General features: G+C 43.8%; 1 protein-coding gene across 2 annotated transcripts in view; it reads right to left on the bottom strand.

The window, feature by feature from the left end:
• LOC134345844 (dedicator of cytokinesis protein 2-like) overlaps positions 1-26,339 on the bottom strand; it is a 1,258,793-nt gene that overhangs the window by 25,477 nt on the left and 1,206,977 nt on the right. For both annotated transcript variants that reach the window (XM_063047144.1, XM_063047146.1), the window contains 7 exons: positions 25,416-25,557; positions 20,255-20,336; positions 18,481-18,565; positions 10,081-10,167; positions 6,447-6,623; positions 2,882-2,965; positions 994-1,131 (listed from right to left, as the gene is read on the bottom strand). In XM_063047144.1, coding sequence (XP_062903214.1) covers positions 994-1,131; positions 2,882-2,965; positions 6,447-6,623; positions 10,081-10,167; positions 18,481-18,565; positions 20,255-20,336; positions 25,416-25,557 — 795 coding nt within the window. The remainder of the gene's footprint in view (positions 1-993; positions 1,132-2,881; positions 2,966-6,446; positions 6,624-10,080; positions 10,168-18,480; positions 18,566-20,254; positions 20,337-25,415; positions 25,558-26,339) is intronic.

The raw sequence follows: 26,339 nt of genomic DNA, 5'->3' as shown, positions 1-26,339 counted from the left end.
TGAATGGCCTGTGGAAAAGTACTGTGTTTCCTGTAACCTATGTAACTATGCCACGTTTGAGGTCGAGTCACTTACCTGGCCCAGCAGTGGCTTCAATATTAAATCTGGGTGCAAAACAGAGTCATGTGTTGGAGTGAACGGGCAGACCACTCTACATCAAACCCATTTCCTTGTTTCACTACAAGGAAACTGCACCTTGGACTATTCTTCCTTAGTTATTTCTCACATGAACCCAACCATCTCTTCCAATTGGCCTGGTCTACATGCTTATTCACTTCCTGAAGTACTTGTGCTAACTGTCCCAATGAAGGATATCAGCCCCGACTTTGGCCTTTGCACCTGCGGCCCCAGAAGATACGAAGACAGCTTTATTTTATTTAGAGATACAACACACCCAGCGAGCCGTAAGACCTAGCAACCCACCTGTTTAACCCTAGCCTAATCATAGGATAATTTACAATGACCTATGAAGCAGTATGTCATTGGAATGTGGGAGGAAACTGGAGCACCCGAAGGAAACCCACACATTTTGGGGAGGAATGAACAAACTGTTTAAGAAGGGAAGGAGGCAGAAGTAAAAGGAAATGATAGGCCAGTTATCCTGACTTCTGTGTTTGGGAAGATGTTGCAGTCTATCATTGAGGATGAGGTTTCAGGGTACTTGGAAGCACTTGATAAAGTAGGCAACGTCAGAATTGAGCTCCAAACTCTGATGCCCTGAGCTGTAATAGTGTTGCACTAATCGCTACACTACCATGGTCACAGTTGGATAGATACATGGATTGGAAAGGTTTCGAAGGTCAGGGGTCAAACAACAGTAAATGGGATTAGCTAGGGTGGGGTATCGTGGTCAGCGTGGACCAGTTGGGCGCAAGGGCCTGTTTCCATGCTCTATAACTGTATAACACCAATGACCTCACAGCATCAGTGAACTTTACCCCTTGCCCCTCAACCTCTCAGCCATGACTCACGCCCCCGCCCGGTTAGACTCACCAGATCCCGCACTCCATATTGACTCTCCACTTTGGTCTTCAGCTGAGCGAAACACTCCTCCATCCGATCGTGGAAGGGTTTCAGGGCTTCCGTGACCTTCTTTTTGTGGATCCTGATCCCCTCTGTCAGCAATGGGATCTTCAGGGGAGAGAATGAAGAATGATGAGGTCTGTTAGTGGAACGCAAGGGAGGCAGGGCGATAGTGGGGACTCGAACAAGCAAGGGGTCTCAGCAGGCAGGTGGGATGAGGGAGAGGTGCGTCTGAAGTTATTATCTGGCTCAGAAGCAAGAGCCCGAGCAATGATCCACCCTCGGCTTTGAATGTGGACTCATATGGGACAATAGGTTTGCCAACTTAGTCAATTGGGAAAAGCCCTTGAAAACGTGCAGATGAGGATTGACCTAACAGACATCTTTTTTACTCATTCAAGGGAAATGGCTTCACTGGCTGAATCATCCTCAGTTGCCTTTGAGAAGGTGAGCGGTCTACAACTGCTGCAGACCTTGAGGGGTAGATAGACTCACAGTCTGTTAGATAGGGAGTTCCAGAATTTTGACCCAATGGCAGTGAAAGAATGTTGTTATATTTTCAAGTCAGATTGCTGTGAGGTTTGAAGGGCAAATTCTAAGTAGTGGTGTCTAAAATGATGAAGAGTTTGATCGAGAAGGTTCAGAGTGAACTGATTTAGTGCTTTCCCAGTGTATATGGCAAATAAACTCTTCTCGGACTTCCAGCCAGGTATAGGTATCGATTTTAAATGACATTTTCATGATAGACTCTGCCACCTTTATCTGGGATGATGCCTGGGCTTGTCTAGTCCAGAGGTGTTTATACACCCGGTCATCCATTCCTTCTGATTGGCTAGTCTTCAGCCAATCAGATTTCCACTGTACTACCTTGTTTACAATCAAATTCCAGTTCTTACCTAGAGCGAGACCTTTGTCTTTGTTAAAATTCTTTTCCCCTAGTTTTATTTCACTTGTTTCCTTCACCAGGCAGTTCCAAAAGCCATTGGCATGGCACAGTAGTTTTGTACCGTCAAAGTCAATCCTATGGCCATTGTGAATCCAGTGTTCTGTTATCACCGATTTCTCCGGGTAACCCAAACGGATACACCTCCTGTGCTCCTTGATGTGGGTTTCCACCGTGCGCCCCATCTGGCCAACATACACTGCTCTGCATTCACAGAACATCTTGTAAACGTCAGCCATCCTGAGTACTCAGTCATCTTTGACTCAAACCGCATAAGAAGTCATTTTAACTTCCTTATGGGTTTGTGGATGGTATTAATCCAGTATTTCTTCAGGATCCTGGTGATCCTTCCAAAAACCGTGGAAATATAGGAAAAACAGGCAGTAGTGACTGGTTCCTCCTCGTTGTTAGGTTTCCTGGTTTTTCTGTCAGCCCCCTTAAGGGTCCAATTGATTTCCTTTATCTTGTAGCCATTCTGTAGGAAAGTCGTGCATAATTGTCTTATTTCCTCTTGGAGATTCTCTCGGTCTGAAACCGCCTGTACTCAAATCTGAGGGATCTGTCCAAAAATCTGAGAGATGATGGAACAGAAGACACTGCTGATAGATTTTGGTAAGAAAGGAGGACAAGTCATTGGGCACATTTAAAGTGGAATTTGATAGGTTCTTGATTACCAAGGGTGTTGAAGGTTATGGGGAGAAGGCAGGAGAATGGGGTTGAAAGGGAAAATAAATCAGCCATGAGTAAATGGTGGAGTTTATGGGTTTATGGACTTAGAATAAATCTATGTAAAAAAGCTATCTCATGTTAATTATTGTGATCCAGAGTAAAAATTATTTTGTTCTCCTTTACACTTATGTACTGGAAATGACATCTTGAATCTTCAGTTATTATAAGCATTTGTGTTCTGCTTACCTGCCAGGCAATGAGATCCTTTAGCTTTGTAATATTATCCATGTCTTCAGGATGGCTGCTCATATATGCTTCAGTGAAGAACGCCTAAGGGGTAAAATGGCCCAGCATCAGATGAAAACCCTACTCAACACTTTGTCACCCTTTTGAATTCGATCTCAATACTACGCTAATATGTTCTATTCTCCTCTCTCCCACTGGGCAGAAGATAAGGTGAGATCTCTCCTACCCCAGTCAGTCTTTTTTCTTCCCTCTCCCACTGGGAAGCAGATGAAAAATCTTTTTAGAGCACGTACCATTATAGTTAAGGACAGTTTCTATCCCATTACCATCAGACTCTTGAATGGGCTTCTCATGCTAAATGATGAACTCTTAAGCATCATAATCTTAAACACAAGAAATTCTGCAGACGCTGAAAATCTTAAGCAATATACACAAAAAGCTGGAGGAGCTCAGCAGATCAACGTTTTGGGTCGAGACCCTTCTTCAGGACTGGAAAGGAAGGGGTAAGATGCCAGAATAAAAAGGTGAGAGGTGGGGAAGGAGGAAGGTGAAGCCAGGCGGGCAGGAAAAGGAATGTGATAGGAGAAGAGAGTGGACCAGAGGAGAAAGGGAAGGAGGAGGGGCACCAGAGGGAGGTGATAGACAGGTGAGAAGAGGTAAGAGGCCAGGGTGGGGTATAGAAGAGTGGAGGGGGAGGGAAAATATTATTGTAGGAAGAAATCGATATTCATGCCATCAGGCTGGAGGCTACCCGGATGAAATATAAGATGTTGCTCCTCCAACCTGAGATTGGCTTCATTGTGGCATAAGAGGATGCCATGGACCGACACGTCATAATGGGAATCAGAATTAAAGTATTGGGTCCACTTCTGGCAGGTAGAGTGGAAGTGATCGACAAGGTGGTCCCCCAATTTACATCAGGTCTCACCAATGCGGTGGAAGCCATATCGGGAGCACTAGATAGAATAGATGACCCCACCAGATTCGCAGGTGAAGCGTTGCCTCACCATCTTTGCCCCTGTACTTTACTTAACAGCCTGCACTGCACTCTCTCTATTGCTGTAACACTCTGTTCCACCACTATAGGCAAGATTTCTCAGTGACCACCCATTTTAATTCTACTTCCCATTCCCATTCCAAAATCTTGGTCCATGACGTCCACTATTGCCAGAGCGAGCCCACACTCAAGTTGGAGGAGCAACTCGTCATTTTCTGCCTGGATAGTTTCCAACCTGACAACATGCACATTGACTTCTCTAACGCCTGGTATTTTCTTTCCCCTCCCCTTCTCTCTTTTTCCATGCCTCAACCTGGGTAACCTCTTACCACTTCTCTTCTCTTTACCTCCCTAAAAACCTACCTTTTGTGCCCTCCCTCCTCTTCTTTCTTCCATAGCTCACTCTGCTTTCCCATCATATTCCTACTTCTTCAGTTCTTTACCTTTCCCACCTATCACCACCCAGCTTCTCACTTCAACCCCATCTCTCCCTCCCACCCACCTTCCTCCTCACCTGATCTCATTTATCACTGCCAGCTTGTACTCCTTTCCCTCCACCACCCCCCAACCTTCTTCTTCTGACTTCCCTCTTATTTTCCAGTGCCGAAGAAAGATCTTGCCCCAAAACATTGACTGTTGATTCATTTCCAAATATGCTGATGAGTTCCTTCAGCATTCTGTGTGTGTTGCTCTGTGCTTTTTCCTTTATAATATGTGTATGGAATGATCTGTCAAGATGGTATGCAAATCAAAAGTTTTTCACTTCATCTTGGTATTGGAATTGGTTTATTAATGTCACGTGCATTGAGATACAGTGAAAAGCTTGTCTTGCATACTGAACGTACAGATCAAATTATTACACAGTGCATCGAGGTGAAGGGGGACTTAGGAGTTCTCATGCAGGATTTCATAAAGGTTAATTTGCAGGCTGAGATGGTGGTGTGGAAAGCAAATGCAATGTTAGCATTCACTTCGAGAGAACTAGAATATAAAAGCAAGAACTTAATGTTGAGGCATTATAAGGGACTGGTAAGGCCTCACTTGGAGTATTGTGAGTAGTTTTGGACCCCTTACCTAAGAAAGGATGTGCTGACATTGGAGAGAGCTCAAAGAAGTTTACAAAAATGCTTCTGGGATTGAAAGGCTTATCACATGAAGGTCAATTGAGGGCTCTGGACCTGTATTCCCCGGAATTCAGAAGAATGAGGCGGGGATATCACAGAAACCTATCAAATGTTGAAAGGCCTCAATAGAGCAAATGTGGAGAGGATGTTTCCTGTGGTGGGGGAGTCTAAGACCAGAGGGCACAGCCTCAGAATAGAGGGGTGTCCATTTAGACTGGAGATGAGGAAGAATTTCTTTAGCCAGACAGTGGTGAATTCTGTGGAATTCATTGCCACCAACGGCTGTGGAGGCCAAGTTATTGAGTATATTTAAGGCAGAGGTGGTTAGATACTTGTTTAGACAGTGTACGAAGGGTTACGGGGAGAAGCCAGGGAATTGGGGCTGAGAGGGAAATGGTTAAATGGCAGAGCAGACCCGATAGGCCAAATTGATTAATTCCGCTCCTATACCTTATCATCTTACGGTCTCATTGAGGTAGTCCAAGGTAAAACATTAACAGAATGAAGAATAAAGTGTAACAGCTGCAGAGAAATTTCATGCAGGTTAACAACGAAGAGCAAAATCACAACGAGGTAGGGTATGAAGTCAAGAGTCCATCTTATCTTATGAGAAGACTGCTTAATAGTTTTATAACAGTGGGGTTGAAGCTGTCCTTGAGACTGGAAGTACGTGCTTTCAGGCTTTTATACAGATGAATCTCCTGTATACACCCAGTGGCTATTTTTTTTGGGTACACCCATACAACTGCTCGTTAATGAAAATATCTAATCAGCCAATCACTTGGCAGCAACTCAAGGCATGAGAGCATGCAGACATGGTCAAGAGGTTCAGTTTGTTCAGACCAAACATCAGAATGGGGAAGAATGTGATCTAAGTGAGTTTGACTATGGAATGATTGTTGGTGCCAGACAGAGTGGTTTGAGTATCTCAGAAACTGCCTGAAACCCTGGGATTTTCACAGACAACTATCACTATAGTTTACAGAGAATGGTGCGAAAAGAAAACATTTAGTAAGTGGCGGTTCTGTGGGTGAAAGCACCTTGTTAATGAGAGAGGTCAGAGGAGAACGGTCAGACTGTTTCAAGCAGACAGGAAGGTGACGGTAACTCAAATAACCACATGTTACAACAGTAGTGTGCAGGAGAGCATCTATAAACATACAATGTGTCAAACCTTGAAGAAAATAGGCTACAGCAACAGAAGACCACGAACATGCACTCAGTGGCCACTTTATTAGGTACAGGAGGTACCGAATGAAGTCACCACTCAGTGTATAAAGAAAATTATCTTTCCCCTGCCACACTGTGGCAGGTGGGCATACTGTAATTCCTACCTCACAGTAACAGCCACACCTCAAGACCTTAATGTGCTTGGGGACACGGACAGTGAGTGGGAGACACAAACCTTCCTTTCCTTCCCGTGTTGAGTTACCGATGAGCTCACCTTTTCATACTTGGCAAAGCCCCCCATCACAGCAGGGTCCACAATGCCATTGAGAAGCATTGACAGAGGGTTGATGGAAAGGTTCGGGTCATTGTGGTGCTGGGTGATCAGAGTGAGGATCTTTTCATTGCTGGTCTGCATTGTTTCGATGGCATTTTCCAATGGACTTATACAGGTCTGTGGAACACAAAAGCCACCAATAAATTCATACAGAAAGCAAGGATCAAATTTCCAGAGAGTCAAAGTCAACGTAGGTAACTTCATTCATCTGAACACTGAACTGATTCTACAAACTATGGACTCGAGGACTATGTCCTCAAAAACTCTACAACTTATGTCTCAGCATAATTTATTTCCCTAGACCATGAATTTGCGCCTTGGAAGGTTTCCAGGGCGCAGATCTGGGCAAGGTTGTATGGAAGACCGGCAGTTGCCCATGCTCAAGTCTCCCCTCTCCACATCACCGATGTTGTCCAAGGGAAGGGCATTAGGACCCATACAGCTTGGCACCGGTGTCGTCGCAGAGCAATGTGTGGTTAAGTGCCTTGCTCAAAGACACAACACGCTGCCTCAGCCAAGGCTCGAACTAGCGACCTTCAAATCACTAGACGAACACCTTAACCACTTGGCCACAAGTATTCCCCTTTTTGTTTATTTATTACTATTGTTGTACTTTTATTTTTCTTCACTCAAGCTGCTAAAAGTTGAGATATGGGCATAGCCAAGCACACGCATTCTTCAGTGGCTAGGAACTTCTGAACTATTCTAGTGGCATTTAGTGCTGTGGCTTTCTGGAGATTTACATAGATATTGCTGTGTAGGCTTAATTGCTTATTGCTATTGTGTAGTGCCTTTGGGATGACACCAGTTGTAGATATTACTATTGGAACCTACCCTGTTCATGTTCCAAAGTCTTCTAATTTCCTTTTTTACTTCTGCATGTTTCTGGTGTTTTTCACTTACTTATTTCTGTAAGTTTTGTGTGCTTGGAATGGCTATATCTACTAAATAAGTTGTTCTTGCTTGTTTATCCTGTATTATTATATCTGGACAGTTATTATGGATTGCCCATTCTGTAATAATGGATCAGTCATAAAATAATTTGTGGGACTCTGACTCTAAAATTGGATCAGATTTGTATTTATAGTACGGTATGATTTCTTTTATGAGTTTGTATTTTAAAGCATGATTTTGGTGAATGATGTTTGCCACTTGATTGTGCCTGCGTATGTAATCAGATTGAGTTAATCTGCTGCAGGATCCTGTAATTATTAGGATTCTGTTGTTGTGCACTAATAACAACTTCACTTTGTGTGGTAATCTTTGCAGATTCTGTCATTTTGCATTTGTTGTACCTATTGTTACATTTATTTCTACAGATTACTCGGTGAGTTTCAGTCAAGCATGGAAGTTCATTGCATTCTGGTGTAAATGACAATAACCTAATCTGACTCTTAATCTGACTGAACAATGAAATCCTGATTCATTCTGGCAATAACACTTTTTAATCGGTGGTCAAAGAGGGTCAGAGGAAAAACTACAGAACAGTACAGCATGGGAACAGGTCCTATGGCCCACGATATCTGTGCCCAGCATGATGTCAAATTAAACTACTCTCTTCCGTCTGCACATTGTCTGTATCCACTCATTTCGTGTATATTCATGTGCCAATCTGAAAGGCTCTTGAATGCAGCTATCAAATCTGCTTCCACCATTATCCCAGCAGCTTGTTCCAGGCAAATCCCTCTTTCTGTGTAGAAGACACACTCCGCAGATCTCCCTTAAACTTTCCCTTCTCATCTGAAAGCTATGCCCCAGCCCCCAGCATGTAACTTTTCTACCCTGGAAAAAGGATTCTGATTTTCCACACTTTCTATGCCTCATAATTTTATAACCTTCTACTTGTTCTCCAGAGAGAACAACCCAAGTTTGTCCAACTTCTCTCTACTGCTAATCTCAGCGGCATCCTGGGAAACCCCTTCTGCACCGGAACTGCATGCCAATACCCCGTGTGTGGCCAAGCCAAGATTTTATACAGTGCATCATCTTCCCAGAATTTTTGCCCATATGGTCATGAGGAGGTGGGTGAACTCCATGGAGGTGATGCTCGTGGTTGGGATTGAACCCCTTGAGCCATAAGACAGCAACACCAATTGCTGCAATGCATGATTTTGGAAATAAATAATCTAGCGTGCAGGTATGGAAGGCCCACACAATCTTATATATGGGACTTAGAGGGAATTGTACTGCTGCTGTTTTTTCTGCAGAGGAGGGGGCTGGGAATTGTTATTGTCACTGTTCTTTTTCTGTGATCAACCTGAAGGCATGAACATTGATTTCTTTAACTTCCAGTAATTTCCTTCCCCCACCCTTCATTCATGGGCATTGATGGTTTCATACCAAGCTCTCCAATGTGCGTCTATAGAATTTCGTCAAGGTTTTCTTTAGATCAGCTGCAAAGTGTTTGTCCACTTTCAAGTTTTCTATTCACCTTGCTGTTCACAATTGCAACTAGTTTTGTATCATAGTCAAACCAAAAATTATTATATCTGATTTCCTTATCCAAATCAATGATGTCCTGCAAGGCTGGAGCACAGACACCAATCCTGTGGTTCCTCACTACTTACTACTTGCCACCCAAAAAAAGACCAATTTATTCCAACTTGCTGTTTCCTGTCAATCGGCTAGTTACGACCTATACCAGTGTATTCCCATAAACCTCTACGAATGTACCTCTGAAAGTATCCTGGCTGGTTGTATCATAGTCTAGAACAGAAATTCAAACGTGTAAGAACGTTCAGAAGCTACAGAGAATGGTGGATTCTGCTCAGTACATTCTTCCCCACCAATGGGAGTATCTACAATGCTATGCACACATATATAGCTGGTGTGCCTAAGACTTCTGCACGGTATTATATAGTGGTTAAAATAGGAAGGTGGTTAGGAAACAGAAATATGAGTACTTAGCTTTGTATTAGCTCAGTAATATTAATGTGGTTTGGTAACTGGATGGACATAATATACAGTGTTGTGCAAAAGTTGTAGGCAGCCTAGCTATATAGATATGTGCGCCTAAGACTTCCGCACAGTACTGTACATGAGGCACTCTCTGCCCAGGGAAGCAGTTGAGGCTTCCTCACCAAATACATTTAAGAAACAGTTAGATAGGTTTTTACATAGTAAGGGAATTAAGGGTTATGGGGAAAAGGCAGGTAGATGGAGCTGAGTTTACGGACAGAGCAGCCATGATCTTATTAAATGGCGGGGCAGGCTCGATGGGCCGGATAGCCTACTCCTGCTCCCATTTCTTATGTTCTTATGTAAAAGCCATCATCAAAGATCCTCACCTTCTGGGCTATGCTATCTTCTCACAGCTACCATCACGCAGGAAGTACAGGAAACCTGAAATCCCACACCACTAGGGTTCAATTGTAAATTATCCTGTGCTGAAGCTAGGTTTAAATCAGGGGTTGCGGCTCGAAGGGCTGGAAATGCCTATTCTCTGTCTCAATAAATACGTAAATAAAAAGATCATCACAACATTACCTTGCCATGTACATATTGTTGGCTTTATTTCCTCGCATTACAACAGCGACCGTACTTCAAAAGCTCAGCTGTGAAGTGTCCGACTCACCTGGGATACCTGCAATACTTCGAACCAGCGGAGAATCCCCGGCAACTCGTATGCAGTGGTGAACATTGTCCTTTCAATCCACATCGACTACGAGGGAAAGAAGAAAATTGTCAGTAATCTACAATCATTCCTGCTCCAACTTCCCTAATGTTGTTGGCACTCACAAGAATAGATGTGCTGTCATTTGAGAAGGTCCAGAGGAGATTCACAAGAATGATCCCAGCTTCCCCCGGTAGGTTGTCCTCCCAACAGTATCCAAAGCAGTATACATATTATTGAGCGGCATGACCACAGGGGTACGCTGTACTGGTTGCCTATTTCCTTCCCCTCTCCTAATAGTCAGCCAACTACTTGCTTCCTGTAACTTAGGGGTGACTACCTCCTTGTAGCTCCTATCTATCTCTTCCTCATTCTGCCATATGAGCTGAAGCCCATCAAAAGCTGTGGAGGCCAAGTCATTGAGTATATTTAAAGCGGAGCTTGATCAGTTCTTGATTAGTCAAGGCATCAAAGGTTATAGGACGAAGGCAGGAGAATGGGTTTGACAAGAATAATAAATCAGCCATGATGGGCAGAATAGCCTAACTCTGTCCGTGTAGAGTTTGCACGTTCTCCCTGTTATTGGGTGAGTTTCGTCGAGCATCCTAAAGATGTGCAGGTTGGTAGGTACTTTCATGACTGTAGGTAGCTCCTACAATGTAGGTGAGTGGTGGAATCTAGGGAGAGTAGATGGGAATGTGGGATACAGTCCTGTTGTCTGCATGGAGTTTGTTATTGACTTATTCTTGTCACATGTAGTGAGATACAGTGAAAAGGTTGTCTGCATACCTTTCATCCAGATTAGATCATTACACAGGGTATGGAGCTAGAAAAATGTAAAACAATAACGATGCAGAATAAAGTGTAAAAGTTACCAAATGAATGTAGTCCAGGTAAACAATTAAATGCAAGATCACAACAAGGTAGATTGTGAGGCCAAGAGTCCATCTTATTGTATAAGAGGTAAGTTCAAGAGTCTAGTCACAGTGGGATAGAAGCTGTCCTTGAGCCCGGTGATATGTGCTTTCAGGCTTTTGTATCTCCTGCCCGATAGGAGAGGGGTGCAGACAGAACATGTGGGGTGGGTTGGGTCTCTGATTATGCTGACTGTATTACTGGGGCAGTGAGAAGTAGACAGGGTCCATGGAAGGGAGGCTGAGCTAAGTCCACAACTCTCGGCAGCTTTCTGTGGTCATGTGCAGAGCAGTTGCTATACCAAGCTGTTATGCATCCAGACAGAATGTTTTCTGTGGTACATCAGTAAAAACTGGTAAAGGTCAATGAAGAGAAGCCAAATTTCTTTAGCCTCCCGAGGAAGTAGAAGTTGCTGTTCAGCTTTATTGGCTGTGACAGCAACAAAAATTGGTATCATGATTGGCAGAGACATTGTGGGCCGAAGGGTCTGTTCCTGTACTGTTCTATGCTCTATGTCTCATTCAGCACTGAAGAAATGACATTAACTATTTGTTATTACCTCTAAGCATGTATCTATGTACTGTTCAATTGAGATGAGGGTTTCTGCTCTATCAGAGAAAAGATTTACCAGGATGTGACAAGGACTAGATGGCAAGTTACAGGCAGAGGTTGACCAGGATAAGTCTTTATTCCTTGCAATGGAGGAGAATGCAGGGGTGACCATATAGACCTTTAAAGCCATGAGAGAGACATAGCAAAGGTGGATGGTGACAGCCTTTTCCCCAGGGTAAATCAGTCCAAAGTTAGGGTGCTTAGATTTAGGATGTGAGAGAACAGATTGAAAAAGGTTCCTGAGGGGCAACGTTTTCATGCACAGGGTGTGGAACATGATGCCAGAGGAAGTGGTCAAAGCAGGGACAATAGTATCATTTAAGATGTACTTGGATAGGTACGTGGAGGGGTGTGGCTTAGAGGGATATAGGCCAAGTGGAGGAAATTGGGACGAGGAGGGTGGGTACCATGGTTGAGATGGACGGGTTGGGCTGGAAGGCATGTATTTGTGCTGTATTACTCTATGACTCTAGATAGACATTGACTGTAGATTCGGAACCCAGAGTAACAAGGAAAGGTTCGACTGACAGTGCAGGAGAATGTGCGGTGACCCTCATGATAAGGCGGATGGTGACAGCTTTTTTCCACAGGGTAGGGGAGTCCAAAGCTAGTGGGCACAGATTTAGGGTGAGAGGGGAAAGGTTTAAAATGGACCATGAGGGACAACTTTTTCGTGCAGCGGGTGGTGAATATATGGAACGAGCTGCCAGAGCAAGTGGTTACCATGGTCATAGACTGGTTGAGCTGAATGAACTGTGTCCGTACTATTTTGCTTTATGACTCTATCACCATGGCTGTGAATTACAGATCCTCCCAGATGAAAGACATTTTGCTCTCTGTTCTTGCATCCTTCTTGTTTCAGTTCCCTCTGCTGTCTGTAAGGAGTTTGTACGTTCTCCCCGTGACCGTGTGAGTTTCCTAGGGTACCCCGGTTTCCTCACACATCCCAAAGTAGTGGAATAGATTCACAGAGTCATACCTCGTGGAAACAAACCCTTCGGCCCAACTCATCAAGACCCCAATATTAGCTAGTCCCACATGGCAGCACATTAGAAAAACCCTTTAAAACATCAGTGATCACTAGTCAGGGTTTAGTTACAGTGGCGTCTGTAAGGAGTTTATACGTTCTCCCTGCGACCATGTGGGTTTCCTCTGGATGCTCGGATTTCCTCCCACATTCCAAAGACATAAGGCTAGTGACTTGTGGGTCTGCAATGTTGGTGCAGGAAGCACGGCGACACTTGCCGGCTGCCCTCAGCACAATCCTCAGACTGGGTTGATCACTGACACAATTCAGCGCATTTCACTGTGGGTTTCGTTGTTCGCGAAACAAATAAAATTCATCTTTATATTTTCCTGCATTTGGCCCATGTCTCTCTAAACCTTTCCCATCCAAGTTCTTATACTTTCCTCTAAGACGTTTTCTGGCAGATACATCTACCTGCCACGCTCCGCATAACAAACTTACTCCTTAAGCCCTTGTTAATTCTTTCCTTAACTAATATCCTGTTGTTTTTGATTCCCAGTCCCTGGGAAAAAGACTATGAACATACTCCATCTATGCCCTTTATGATTTTATATATCTCTACACGGCAGTCTCTTAGATCCCAAGCAATAAAGTCTTGTCCTGCCTAACCTCTCTCTATACATTTGGTAGCTACTTTATTACTTTACACCTGCTCGATAATGCTAATATCTAATCAGCTAATCATGTGACAGCAACTCAACGCATAAATGCATCCAGAAATGGTCAAGGGGTTCAGTTGTTGTTCAGACCAAATATTAGAATGGAGAAGAAATGTGATTTAAGTGACTTTGATTGTTGGTGACAAGACAGGGTGGTTTGAGTATCTCAGAAACTTCTGGTCTCCTGGGATTTTCACACACAACGGTCTCTAGAGTTTACAGAGAATGGTGCAAAAAGCTAAAAAAAAAACAACATCCAGTGAGCAGCTGTTCTGTGGGCAAAAATACCTTGTTAATGAGAGAGGTCAGAGGAGAATGGCCAGACTGGATCAAGCTGACAGGACGGTGACAGTAACTCAAATAACCATGTTACAATAGTGGTGTGCAGGTGTATCTCTGAACACACATGTCGAACCTCGAAGCAGATGGGCTCCAGCAGCAGAAGGCTATAAACGTACACTCAGTTGCCACTTTATTAGGTGCAGGAGTTACCTATAACGTGGCCACTGAGTGTAACTCAGTCCCTGGCTGCATTCTCGAAAATCTTGTTGGTGTTCTTTCCAGCTTAACGACGTCTTCTGTCTAACAGGGGATCCAATTCTGTGGCACCTCTCCTCCCTCTCAATGCTGTGTGCTTCCGGCTTGGGGGTGATACAGTGGTGCAGCAGTTAGCATAATGCTATTACAGCGCCAGCATCCCAAGTTCAATTCCCTCTGTTGTCTGTGTGGATTTTGTATGTAAACCCTGTGACCATGTGGGTTTCCTCCAGGTGCTCTGGTTTCCTCCCACTGTCCAATGATATGTACAGTAGTAGGGTAATTAGTCACATGGGTGTAACTGAGTGGTGTGGCTCATCGAGCTGGAGGGGCCTGTAGCTGGGCTGCATCTCTAATTACTAACAGCTAAAAAATAAATAGGTCAGGAGAGACTGGCGGTGAATGAGTTAATGCTCTCAACGCAATTATCGATTACTGCTGGGAAACAGTGTGTGTTAAAATCCTTCAGCACGGGTGCGAGGCGCTGCCTAATTACTGGGAGGAACAGCAAAGAAAATCAGCAGCGTGAACTGCTTTTGGCCAAAGACCGAGGACGCCTCGGAATCAAAGTGTTTGATATGTATTACAGCAGCGTGGGCCCATTTCTCTTAATGAACTCAGCTGGTGGAGTGGAAAGAGATCAAACAAAACAGCAGTGCGTGGTTAACTTCAAACACATCACCTCTTATTCTGGTGGAAGTAAATGTGTTTGACCCACATTCAGACAGGACACACTTCAAATATACTTTGGTTTGAGATGTCCTGCAGTCCTCAAAGGAATGAGAGAAAGAGGAATGCTTGCTACCTCCTTGGAAAGAAAGGTCATTCATTCACATCACCTGTTCCAATAAATCACCATGGGAATATATATATATATAAAATAAGTGAAAAAAATATATACTGTATATAAATATGGGTCAAACACATTTATCTGTCTATCCATCCACCTTTCTATCTACCTACAGTATTTATTTATTGAGATACAGTACAGAACAGGCCCTTTGGGCCACACCACCCAACAATCCCTTGCTTCCTATCTATCTATTTCTTGAGATACAGTGCGGAGTAGGCCCTTCTGGTCCTTTGAGCTTTGCCACCCAACAACCTCCAATTTAACCCTAGTCTAATCACAGGACAATTTACAATGACCAATTGAACTACCAAATGGTATGTCTTTGGACTGTAGGAGGAAACTGGAGCACCTGGAGGAAACCCATGCGGTCACAGGGAGGACATACGGCGGCGGGAATTGAACCTGGGTCACTGGTACTGTAAAGCATTGTGCTAACCACTACGCTACTGTGCTGACCCATATATTGTGCCCACACACAAAATGCTGGAGGATCTCGGCAGGTCCGGCAGCATCTACGGAGGGGAATAAACAGTCGACATCTTGGGCCGAGAGGGCTGGAAAGGAAGGAGGCAGAAGACAGAATAAGAGGGTGGGTGGAGTAGAAGGAGTACACACTAGCAGGTGATAGGTGAAATCATGTGAGGGGGAAGGGAATGGGTGATGAAGTAAGAAGCTGCAAGGTGATAGGTGGAAGAGGTAAAAGGCTGAAGAAAAAGGAATCTGATAGGAGAGGAGAGTGGACCATAGGACAAAGGAAGAGAGGACAGCCAGAATGGAGAGTGGACAAACAGCGAAGGGGAGAAATTATTACATATTATTACTTTTATTATTATTATTTCTTTTTTCTCAGCTCAAGCTGGCAAACCCTGAGGTACTGGACTAGGCAAGCACACTCATTTCTCAATTGCTAGGAACTTTCGGACTATTCTAGTGGTGTTCACTTTTGTTCATGTTCCATAGTCTTTCAATTTCCTCTTTCAATTCAGTGTATTTCTGGTGTTTCTCACGTATTGATTTCTGTATGTTATCCACGTTTGGAATAGTTACATCTATTAAGTTAGTTGTTCTTGTTTGTGTATCCTGTATTATTATATGTGGATGGTTATTATGGATTGTCCTATCTGTAATAGAGGGTCAGTCATAATATAATTTGTGGGACTCTGACTCTAAAACTGGATCAGGCTTGTATTTATAGTAAGGTATGATTTCTTTTATGAGTTCGTATTTTAAAGCAAGATTTTGGTGAGTGATGTTTGCTACTTGACTGTACTGTGTAAGGAATGAGACTGAGTTGAACTGCTGCAGGATACTGTAATGTGTTGGATTGTTTCTGGTTTCTCTGGGCATTTTCTGCATTTATCATCTTGAACTTGCCGGTCTTGTATTATGTGTTATTGATCATTTTTTGTGTAAACTACCTGGTCCTGTATTGCAACAAGGAACCCCTCTGTTTCTGGGAAGAGATCTCCAACTCTGAACTAGGCGTTCGACGCTTCCTTGTCGACATCTAGTCTGCTCAGATCGTGAGGATGTCTTCCATGGAGGGTCATGCTCTTCCATTGGTTAACTTTTCCTTCAATAATGATAATTTCTTCATTTTTCTGGGTTGTGTTCTCATTTAAGTCTAGGGGTGTATACTTCTTATCGGAATTGCATATGCTTGTGTGGAATGCTGAATCCTGTTTTCGCTGATGAAAGTATATCCTTAGAAGTTTTATCTGACTGTTGTGTAAATTTTTAATGTCTGTTGTTCCTCTTCCTTTATGTAGTTTTAGTCTAAGCGTGTTCGAGTGTACATAGTGTTTGTTGAAATTTGTCATTTCAGTTCTTATTTTGCTTTGTAAATTTTCCAGACTGGTTTCGGACCAAGATATTATGCCAAAAGAATATGTTAAAATGCGTATAACTAAAGTGTTTATTGCCTTTGCTATATTTTACTATTGACAGATTTGGCAGATTTTCTTAAGTCCTGAAGTAAATTCTGTCGAATGTTTTCCTTTTATCGCACTATGATCTATTTTCTTTGCTTGCTGATATTGCAGATACTTATATGCTTCATATCCATCGGTTGTATAGTAACCTGCTGCTCTGTTTTGTATTCTATTAGCTCCATTGCACCTTTCTTTATGCTTAAAGTTCTGCATTTATCCAGTCCAAAGTTCATGTTTATATTTTTCGAAAATAGTCCGAGTATTTGAATTAATTGCTGTAACTTAACTGATGAAGGAGCATATAACTTCTTCTTAAAATTATAAAAAGTCAGATTTTGTATTGTAATAGGAATATAAGTCAGAGAAGAATAAGTTTAATTTTTCCACCATGTTCAGTGCAAACATTGTGAGCTGAAGCCTTTTCCTGTGCTGTACTTTCTATGTTCTGTGTTCTACTACAAAGAAAACCTATGTGAACGCTCAGGAGATGTAAGGGATCCTAGAGCACTCTCTTGTAAGGGAGCTCCCTCAGTTCCAAAGTACCCTATTGTAAGGGAGCTCCCTCAGTTCCACAGTACCCTATTGTAAGGGAGCTCTGTCACAGTACAGTTCTTCGAACCACAAAGTGTAAAAGGTGCTCAAGAAATGTGTATCTTCCTTTAATTCTGGGGTTCTTAACATCAGAGGTACGTGGATAGATTTCAGGGGTTCTATAAATCTTGTTACTTAATGCATTAATAAAAAGCACATATATCACAAATTTGTTTTTTAATATTTTGATAGCTATTTCAAAATAATCAGTTTCTTTTGTAACGTTATGTATTTTATTATATATATTTAAATACATTATTCTGAGAGGGTTCGGTGGGCTGGCAAAGGGGTCCATGGCATAAAAATGGTTCAGAAGTCCTGCTTTAATTGAACAACAGAGTAGTGATAGAGTAGACATAAATAGACAGGCAGAAGGGTAGACAGATAGATAGAGATAGATGGATGGATGGATAGATAGATAGATAGAGGGATAAAGGTCTTTAAGAAGTATTTAGACAAGCACTGGAACAGATCAGAAATTGAGCTATAGAGACCATGTGAAAGTAAACGCAGTTGAAATTGACATCAGGCTGGCATGGATTTAGTGGGCCGAGGGTCCTGATCTTTTGCTATACTATACTATATTATAGATAAATAGGTGGATAAACAGATTTAGATGGACGGATGGTTAGTTAGAAAAATGGACAGATAGATAGGTGAAGAGACAGATCGCTGGGGATGTAAGTAGCAAGTCTTAGGGTCGAGGCTGGGTACCCGATGCTTGTCAGTCTGAGAGTCCAGGGCCAAGGACTTGAGGCCTGGAGGTGGCCTGTCCTGGAGTTAGAGGCCAGACTGTGTGTTTCAGGTTATTGGTGGAAAAGACCAATGTTGTCTTGTTTTATTCTATTGTTGTCGTTGTTTATGTTGTTCTACTGAACACTGTAGGCATGCAACATTGGCAGAGGAATATGTAGCAATACCGGTGGGCTGCACCCAGCACATCCATGTTGTTAACGTAAATAATGCATTTCACTGTATGTTTCATTGTCACATGAAAAATAAATCTGTACCTGATCTAAATCCAAGATCGATGGATAGAGAGATTGAAACAGCTAAGCTGACGGACGTGTAGATGGAGAGAAGGGAGATCTGGTTGGGGGTTAAGGGTGAACATATAAGGTTGGATGGGTAGGTTGGCTGTGAGAGATGTCCGAGGAATCTTTTTACACGAGGAACAATAAATAGTTATCCCAACAGGTTAGCCCAGGGATGAACTTTGAGTAAAGAGATACTTACGGCAAACTCATTCTCGGGGTCCTTTGGTCCTTTCCTGATTGGTCTGGAGTAGTTGAACTTCAGAACTTTATTAGCCTTGTAGAAGCTGATGGGGCGAAAGAGATTAAAGAGAGTGGTAAGCAATGGTTTTGATGAGTCGGTGTTGAATATGAGTTGACTTCACTAAACCCCCTCCCCCATCTGCTGTGGAATGGAGCAGTAACAGAGGGGTCTAGAGGAGGCAGGTTGTTGTGGAAGAAGAGCACAATGGAAATGGTGGGATGGACGGGATGTTGTTCATTCCTCTCCCTGAAGGGAAAAGGGCAAAGTGTAGGAATGTGGTTCCCTGAAGAACATGAAAATTCTTAAACAACAAACAATCTGCTGGATTGCTCGGGGGGGAGGGGTGGTCGAGCAACATCTGTGGCAGGAAAGGAACAGTTTAATAGAACTAGGGAACATTGCCTCAAGATTCAGGCGAATAGATTTAGGATGGAGATGAGGCAAAACTGTTTTTCCCAAAGAGTGGTGAATCTGTGGATGACGACTAATCCTGTCCCTATTCATTGTGTTCTTGTGATGTTTCAGGGCAAAACCCTGCATCAGGAGCACTGAAATATCGATAATTCCTTCTCCCCACAGATGCTGTTCCTCGGCTGATTTCTGCCCAGCAGATTGTTTGTTACTTCGTATCCAGCATTCTCCTGCGCCAAAACTTGTTTACTGGAGAAACCCCAGTAGGAAAGGAATTGCAGATACAAGAACTCTGAAATAAACATTAAAAATGCTGGAAACACTCAGCAGGTTGGGCAGCATCTGAGGAGAAAGAAACAGTTCATGTTTCAGGTCGTCAGTTCCCTCTTTAGGTTTTTTTTTTGGTTTATTGCATTTTAAAAAGATATTGCGTCCAAGTCTGCAGCTTCTGAAAGTGGCTATGCAAGTCACTAGGGTGGTAATTTTTTTATTTTAGGCTCTTTTGGTCCTTCGAGCCACACCACCCAATACCCCAATTTACAATGACCAATTAACCTACTAACCGACATGTCTTTACCCAGAGGAAACCCTTGCAGTCACAGGGAGAACGTACAAACTTCTTACAGGCAGCAGTGGGAATTGAACTTTGGTTGCCTGTATTGTGAAGCATTGTGCTAACCACTATGCTACCATGTCACCCCAGAAGGCGGCAGGTTATTAGGCAGATAAAGGAGGTGATTAGGTGAGGGTTAATTGGGGTCATGGGATTGATGTGGTGGGCTGGGGGCTGGAACAGCCTACTCCACGGGGTATCACTAATAATAGATGCCACACTTGCCCTTGTTGGTCAGGGCACTGAATTTTCACACAGAAAATGGTGGGTGCCTGGAACAAACTGCTGGTAGTAGAGGCAGACATGATTGTGGTGCTTAACAGGCTGTTATCCAGGGAATGGGAGAGATTTAGCTTAATTTAACAACATGTCCAGCATATCGGCTGAAGGGCCTGTTTCCTAGGCTCTACAGTTCTGCATTGGATGTCTGCAACATTGCTTACAACAAGGGGCAGCTTTTTTTTATAGTGGAGACCAGTGGGCTATATAACTGGTGGGAGTGATATTGACCAGACTTCGCCAACTTTCCATTCCCGGCCCCTTGTTTCCTTCCCTTCCCTTCCCGCAGCAGGGGTGGAGCTGGGAGAAAGGTTGGGATGTGCCCCGGCTCTGATACCCCCCGGCTGGCGTTGAGCCTCGATGGAGAACCTGGGGAGGGGGGCGCTTGGGCTGCGCTGCCCAAGAGAGCGAAGTGAGGTACGAACTTACTCCACGATCTGTTCCGGAACGTTCTTGTTATGAAACCGTTCCTGTTCAGCCAGGATGGGTTGGACAGTGAAGCACTGGATGACTGAGGGTTAGAGTAAAGGAAGAGAACACGAGAGGGCAGCATTGTCGCGGCCATGGCGAAGAGATTGATTTAAATATCATCTCCGTTAAGTACACATTTGAAAACTGATCTCCCAGTGTACAAGACAATATTCAGGGTTGAAAGGCAAATTCAGCTGGATGTGCCCTATCGCGAATGAGATCTGTGCGTGATTAACTACTTTCTACGCGGGACACGCGTGTAACGTTATCATTTCTGGAGCAATGGCCGCAAAAGTTAGGTCGCGTCGATCCAAACAGTATCGGCATTTTGTCACTCCAGAAATGAACACGGATTCCGCAGAAGGCTTAAAGGAGACATTTCGAGATCCCTGTGAAGGAAGAGAGCATCCCTGGGGCATCACAGTGGCACAGCTCGTAGGGTCAATGCCTGGCAGCGGCAGTAACGGGTTCGATCCCAACCCTCATGCTGTCTGCGTGTAAATTCCAACCCGTGCTGCGTGGTACTCAGAAGGCGTGTGGGTCGGTGGGTTAAAGCTGGCCACTGTAACTTGCTCCTAGCGTGTGAGTGAGTGTTAGAAACTGGGAAGAGTTAATGTGAATGCGGAGACACACCGTCTGGTATGGAGAGGGGAACTGCACAGGATCAGAAAAAGCCGCAGAAAGTTGCAAAATCAGCCAGCCCCATCATGGGCACTAGCCTCCCCAGCGTGGAATACATCTTCAAAAGGTGATGCCTTTGAAGATTATTAAGGACACCCCCCTCCCCCTCCCATCGTCCAGGACACGCCCTCTTCTTATTGCTACTATCAAGGAGTCTGAAGACACACACTCAACACATTTTAGGATTAGTGAACCCATCACTACTTTTATCTGTTTTTCTCGTTTCTCCCTTTTTGCATCGTTTTAAACATTTATATATATTCTCTTATTGTAATTTGTAGCTGTTTAGTTATTATGTAATGCATTGTACTAGTACCACAAAACAACATTGATGACATATGCCAGTGATAATTGAACCTACCTGATTCTGATGATGGGATTAATGTATGATTAGTATAAATAGGTGATTGATGGTTGGCATGGACTCGATGGGCTGAAGGACCTGTTTCTTTTTCTTCTGTATTTCTCTATGGCTCATGTACAGTTAGTCTGGTGATGACCAGTATACTGGACATCAGCCACTGCTCAGTTCCCTTGCAGCAAGCCCAAGACCGAAACAGTCATTGGTCGGACATACAGCAACTTCACCTGTTGCTTGGGGCCATTCCACACATCTAAGTCTCGGTGAGGAAGAGGGGACAGCCTGAGAATTCAGTCATAAGCATACCATAATTGGGCGGCACGCTAGCATAGGAGTTAGAGTAATGCGTTTACAACAGCAGTGACTCGGGTTCAATTCCGCCGCTGGCTATTAGGAGTTTGTACGCTCAGCCCATGATCGTTTGGGTTTCTCCTGGGTGCTCCAGTTTTCTCCCACATTCTAAAGATGTATGGGATAGTAGGTTAATTGTCACAGGGGTGTAATTGGGTGGGATGAAAGGCCTGTTACCATGCTGTATCTAAACAAACAAATAAATAAATTACTTTGAAGGACAGCTGCCAATCACTAGTCTTTGGCATCACTCTCTGGCTGAGAGAGGAGTATCAGAAGCAGGCCTATTATTTTTGACATACTACATAGCATGACATTTGTTGTTTTGTGACAGCAGTACAGTACATTAAAAAATTACTGCAAGTTACAATAAATAGATCATGCAGAAGAGGAATAGTGAGCAAGTGTTCTTGGGTTCATGGACCTTTCAGAAATTGGATGGTGGAAGGGAAGAAGCTGTCTGAAGCATAGAGTGTGGGTCCTGGGGCTCCTGTACCTCCACCCTGATGTTGGTAACGAGAAGGGGGCATGACCCAGTTCATGAGGGTCCTTAATGGTGGATACCATCTTCTTGAGGCACCACTTTATGCAGTTTGCCCTCGATGGTAGGGAGGGCTGTACCCATGATGGTTTACGATCATCTGCAATTCTTTAAGCTGCTTCTAACTAACTCAAGGATTAGATAGGGCAAAAAATGAAAACCAGTTTCCTTTAGTAGAGGTTCTAAATAGATAGAGTGGATAGCCAGCGCCTCTTCCCCAGGGCACCACTGCTCAATACAAGAGGACATGGCTTTAAGGTAAGGGGTGGGAAGTTCAAGGGGGATATTCGAGGAAGGTTTTTTTATTCAGAGAGTGGTTGGTGCCTTCCACTCCCTCCCCTCTCCCTTCCCCTTTTCCTAACCATGATTCCCTCTCCCCGCCCCTTCACACTCTCCGTCCACAATAGAGACCCAGATCAGAATTAGCTTTATCATCACTCACATATATCATGAAATTTGTTTTTTTTGTGGCAGTAGTACAGTGTGATACATAAAGTACTACAGTACTGTGCAAAAGTCTCAGGCACCACACCCTAGCAGTATATATATATTTTTATTTTCTAAGACTGACAGTACTGTATACTGTGGTGTTTGAGCGTGTTTGGAATGTGGAGAACCCTGCCTCAATGGGTAGGGAGGAAGACACTCACATTAAGTACAAGATGAAAGTTGGTGAACTGCAAACAGAACCGTCCCCCACCATCGAGGGCATTTTGAAAAGGACATGTCTCAAGAAGACAGCTTCCATCATTGAAGACCTTCACCACCTGGGACATGCCCCCTTTTCATTACTACCATCAGGGAGGAGTTACAAGTGCCTTAATATAGACAATAGGTACTGCAGATGCTGGAAATCCAGAGCAATACACACAATGTGCTGGAGGAGCTCAGCAGGTCAGGCAGCATTGATGGATGGGAAATAACAATCAACATTTCGGCCTGAAGCCCTTCATCTTGATATGAGGTAAAAGCTAATGGGAATCTAGGTCAGCAAGGAGCAGACAGTTACAGAGTCATACAGCACGGTATGGGTTCATGTCCCTCATGGTAAAGATCAACACTTGGGCATCTTGGTCAATATCGAACAGATAAGCCCAGGGGCCTGTTTCTGTGGCTCTCTGAATTGCCAAAACCTTGAAGTTGCAGACCAAGTGCTGGTAAGTGGGACTGGTATGGAGGGCATTGACATGATGGGCTGAAGGGCCTGTTTCTGTGCTGTCTGGTGTCAGTGGTCGCATAACCAGGACTTGCAACATGCACCAGCTGCTCATACGACCATCCACCACCTGCTTCCATGGCTTCACATGACCCTGATCGGGGGGAGGGGGGACTAAACAGGTGTTACACCTTGCCTAAGGGTGAGGGGTAGGCTAGCAGAGGGTAGGAGCACCTTACACCTCCTTTGGTAACGACGTATCTCCACCCCACTATCTGCATCGGGATAGCGTACTCTAAAGTGTCCACATCCTTCCTGTAATGAGACGACCATTGCACACAATACTCTGAATGTGGTCCAGCCAGAGTTAAACAGGCAGAGAATAAAGGGATGTGGATCACCTGCGGGTTGATAGGATTAGCTTAATTTGGCTTCGTGCTCAGCACAATTATCGTGGCCCCCAAAGGGCCTGTTCCATGTTCTCAGCTGGGACACGTGAGGGGGCATTCCCCCCCCCCCCCACATATCAAACATGTCAAATATTTGTAGCCTGTCCCTCACTCCTTTTGAGATTGTTGCCTGCAGATTTTTTTAAAAATCAGGAACAATGCTTTAACCTGTCTGGAACAATCGGATCAGCCGACACTTGCGGGCGGGTTCGAAACTAATCCTTGGAAACAATGTTACAGACAGTAATCAATCCATTGGACAGGGACGCTGGGGGGAGAGGCGCTGGCATTAATTCATTTAAATGCTAATTACGCCTCTCACAGAAAATAACATTTTGAGATTACTGTATTTGGTTATTTGAGATGACACGTAGTTTATGCCCTAGAGGATCACAGAACTACTGAGTGATGCAGCACAGAAACAAGCTCTTCAGTATGCGGAATCCATGCCCATCTAGAGTCAGAGAGCTGCTGCCATTGGGAAGAAGGTACAGGAACGTAAGGTGTCACACCCCCAGCTTCTGACCATCAGGCTCCTGAACCATCACTCACCTCAACACAACCTATGGACTCACTTTCTCAGCTCATGTTCTCAATATTATTTATTACTATTACCAGTTGGGTGGGATTACAACTAAAGGTCATGGGTTAAGACTGAAAGGTAAAAGGTTTTAATTGAGCACACGAGGAACTTTACTTTGAACTTATTTTATAGTCATAGAATTATACAGCACAGAAACAGGCCCTTCAGCCCAGCTGAGATGCCCACCTAAGCTGGCCCCATTTGCCTTTTTTTTGACCCAACCTTTGTTGTTTACACTAACCCTACAGGAAATTTGTATTATTCTTCTCACCTTCTCATCAATTCCCACCAACCTGCCCTCCACGGACTTTGTCTATATTTCTTGCTGCCTCGTTAAAGCAGTCAACATAATCAAAGGCCCCAACCATCATCTCTCCCATCCAGTGGACAGAAGATACAAAACCATGAAGGCATGTGCCACCAGGCTTAGCGACAGCTTCCATCCTGCTATTCTAAGACTGCAGAACAATAAAATGGTCTCTTGACCTCACAATCCCCTCGTCATTGCCTTGTACCTTATTGTCCACCTTCACTGCACTCTCTCTGTAGCTGTAACACTTTACTCTGTATTCTGTTGATGTTTGTCTCTGGTATTACCTCAATGTACTGTTGTGACACAATGATCAGTAGGGATGGCATGCAGAACAAGGTTTTTCATTGTACCTCAAAGTTTCCCTCTACCTCAGTACACCTGTCAATAATAAACCAATTTCCAATTCTGTGTTGATCACATTGAAAAGAGGGTGATAACAAGTAACACACAGAGGTAGACAGGTGGTGGATGATGGTGGATGTAGTTAAAGGTGAAGGTTGAGTGCAAGCAGTGAGCATTTTCCAAGTGGTGAGAATCTTGAACATTTCAGGAAAATAGAGCTTTGGAAGTCAACGGGGACCAATCAGTTGAAGCCTCAATTTTTCTGCAAGTTTTCCTCTTATGGACCAACCCCATTCTTTTGAACTCCTTTTTTACTCATCCAGCCACAGACTAAAAGGATACACTGTCCAGGAGAATTCTTGATCTCATCTCCAGGCTGAGATGTTGTCTTCATTATCTCTGCGTTCGGGAACTGGTTCAGGAGGAACTGTTCAACATCCTCTCGTCTCTCATACTCCTTCCCTCGATGAATAAAGATCTTGTTCTGAGAAGACAAGAGACAATATGGTTAGATAAGCTGACTAGCTGTGAACAAAACTGACCCGTATGGATGATAATATCTGTACAGCTCATCCCTAGACCCTGAAACAGGTTCTACTCTCAGAAGCATGACAAATTAGCTCCAGATGGAGAAGAATCATCTGGTAAAGCCAACAAGGTAACTTGGATTCCAAGCACAAACAATAGATGGTGCATACCACAGCTCCCCCCCACCTCCCCCCCCCCGCAAGACTATAAGAAAGAGGAGCACAAATAGGCCATTTCACCCAAGGACCTATCAACCTCTACTTTAAATATACCCAACGATCTGGCTTCCACAGCCATCTGTGGCAATGAATTCCACAGATTCACCACACTCTGGCTAAATAAATTCCTCCTCATCTCCGTTCAAAAGGGACTTCCCTCAATCCTGAGGCTTGCACTCTGAACTTAGACTCTTCCACTATTAGAAACATCCTCTCTGCATCTACTTAAAATAGGCCATTCAATATTCTATAAGTCTCAGTGAGATTTCTGCTCATTCTTTAAAACCCCGGTGAATATAGGCCCAGAGCCATGAAAGGGTATTCATATATTTATGCTTCCACTAGACCTCTCCGATGCCAGCATATCCTTTTGTAGGCATGGGGCCCAATTGTGGTCTTACCAATGCGTTATAAAAACCTCAGGCTTCTAAATTATCCCGAGTGGAGATGAAACCACCAAGAGGACTGCTCTGCATTTGTAATTTGTACAAGGGAATTATTAATTCACTCAGAACAATGT

This window comes from Mobula hypostoma, chromosome 4 (genome assembly GCF_963921235.1).
Source record: "Mobula hypostoma chromosome 4, sMobHyp1.1, whole genome shotgun sequence".
Taxonomy (NCBI): domain Eukaryota; kingdom Metazoa; phylum Chordata; class Chondrichthyes; order Myliobatiformes; family Myliobatidae; genus Mobula; species Mobula hypostoma.
Note: the sequence above shows the minus strand (reverse complement) of the source record. Positions and strands in the feature narration are given on the sequence as shown.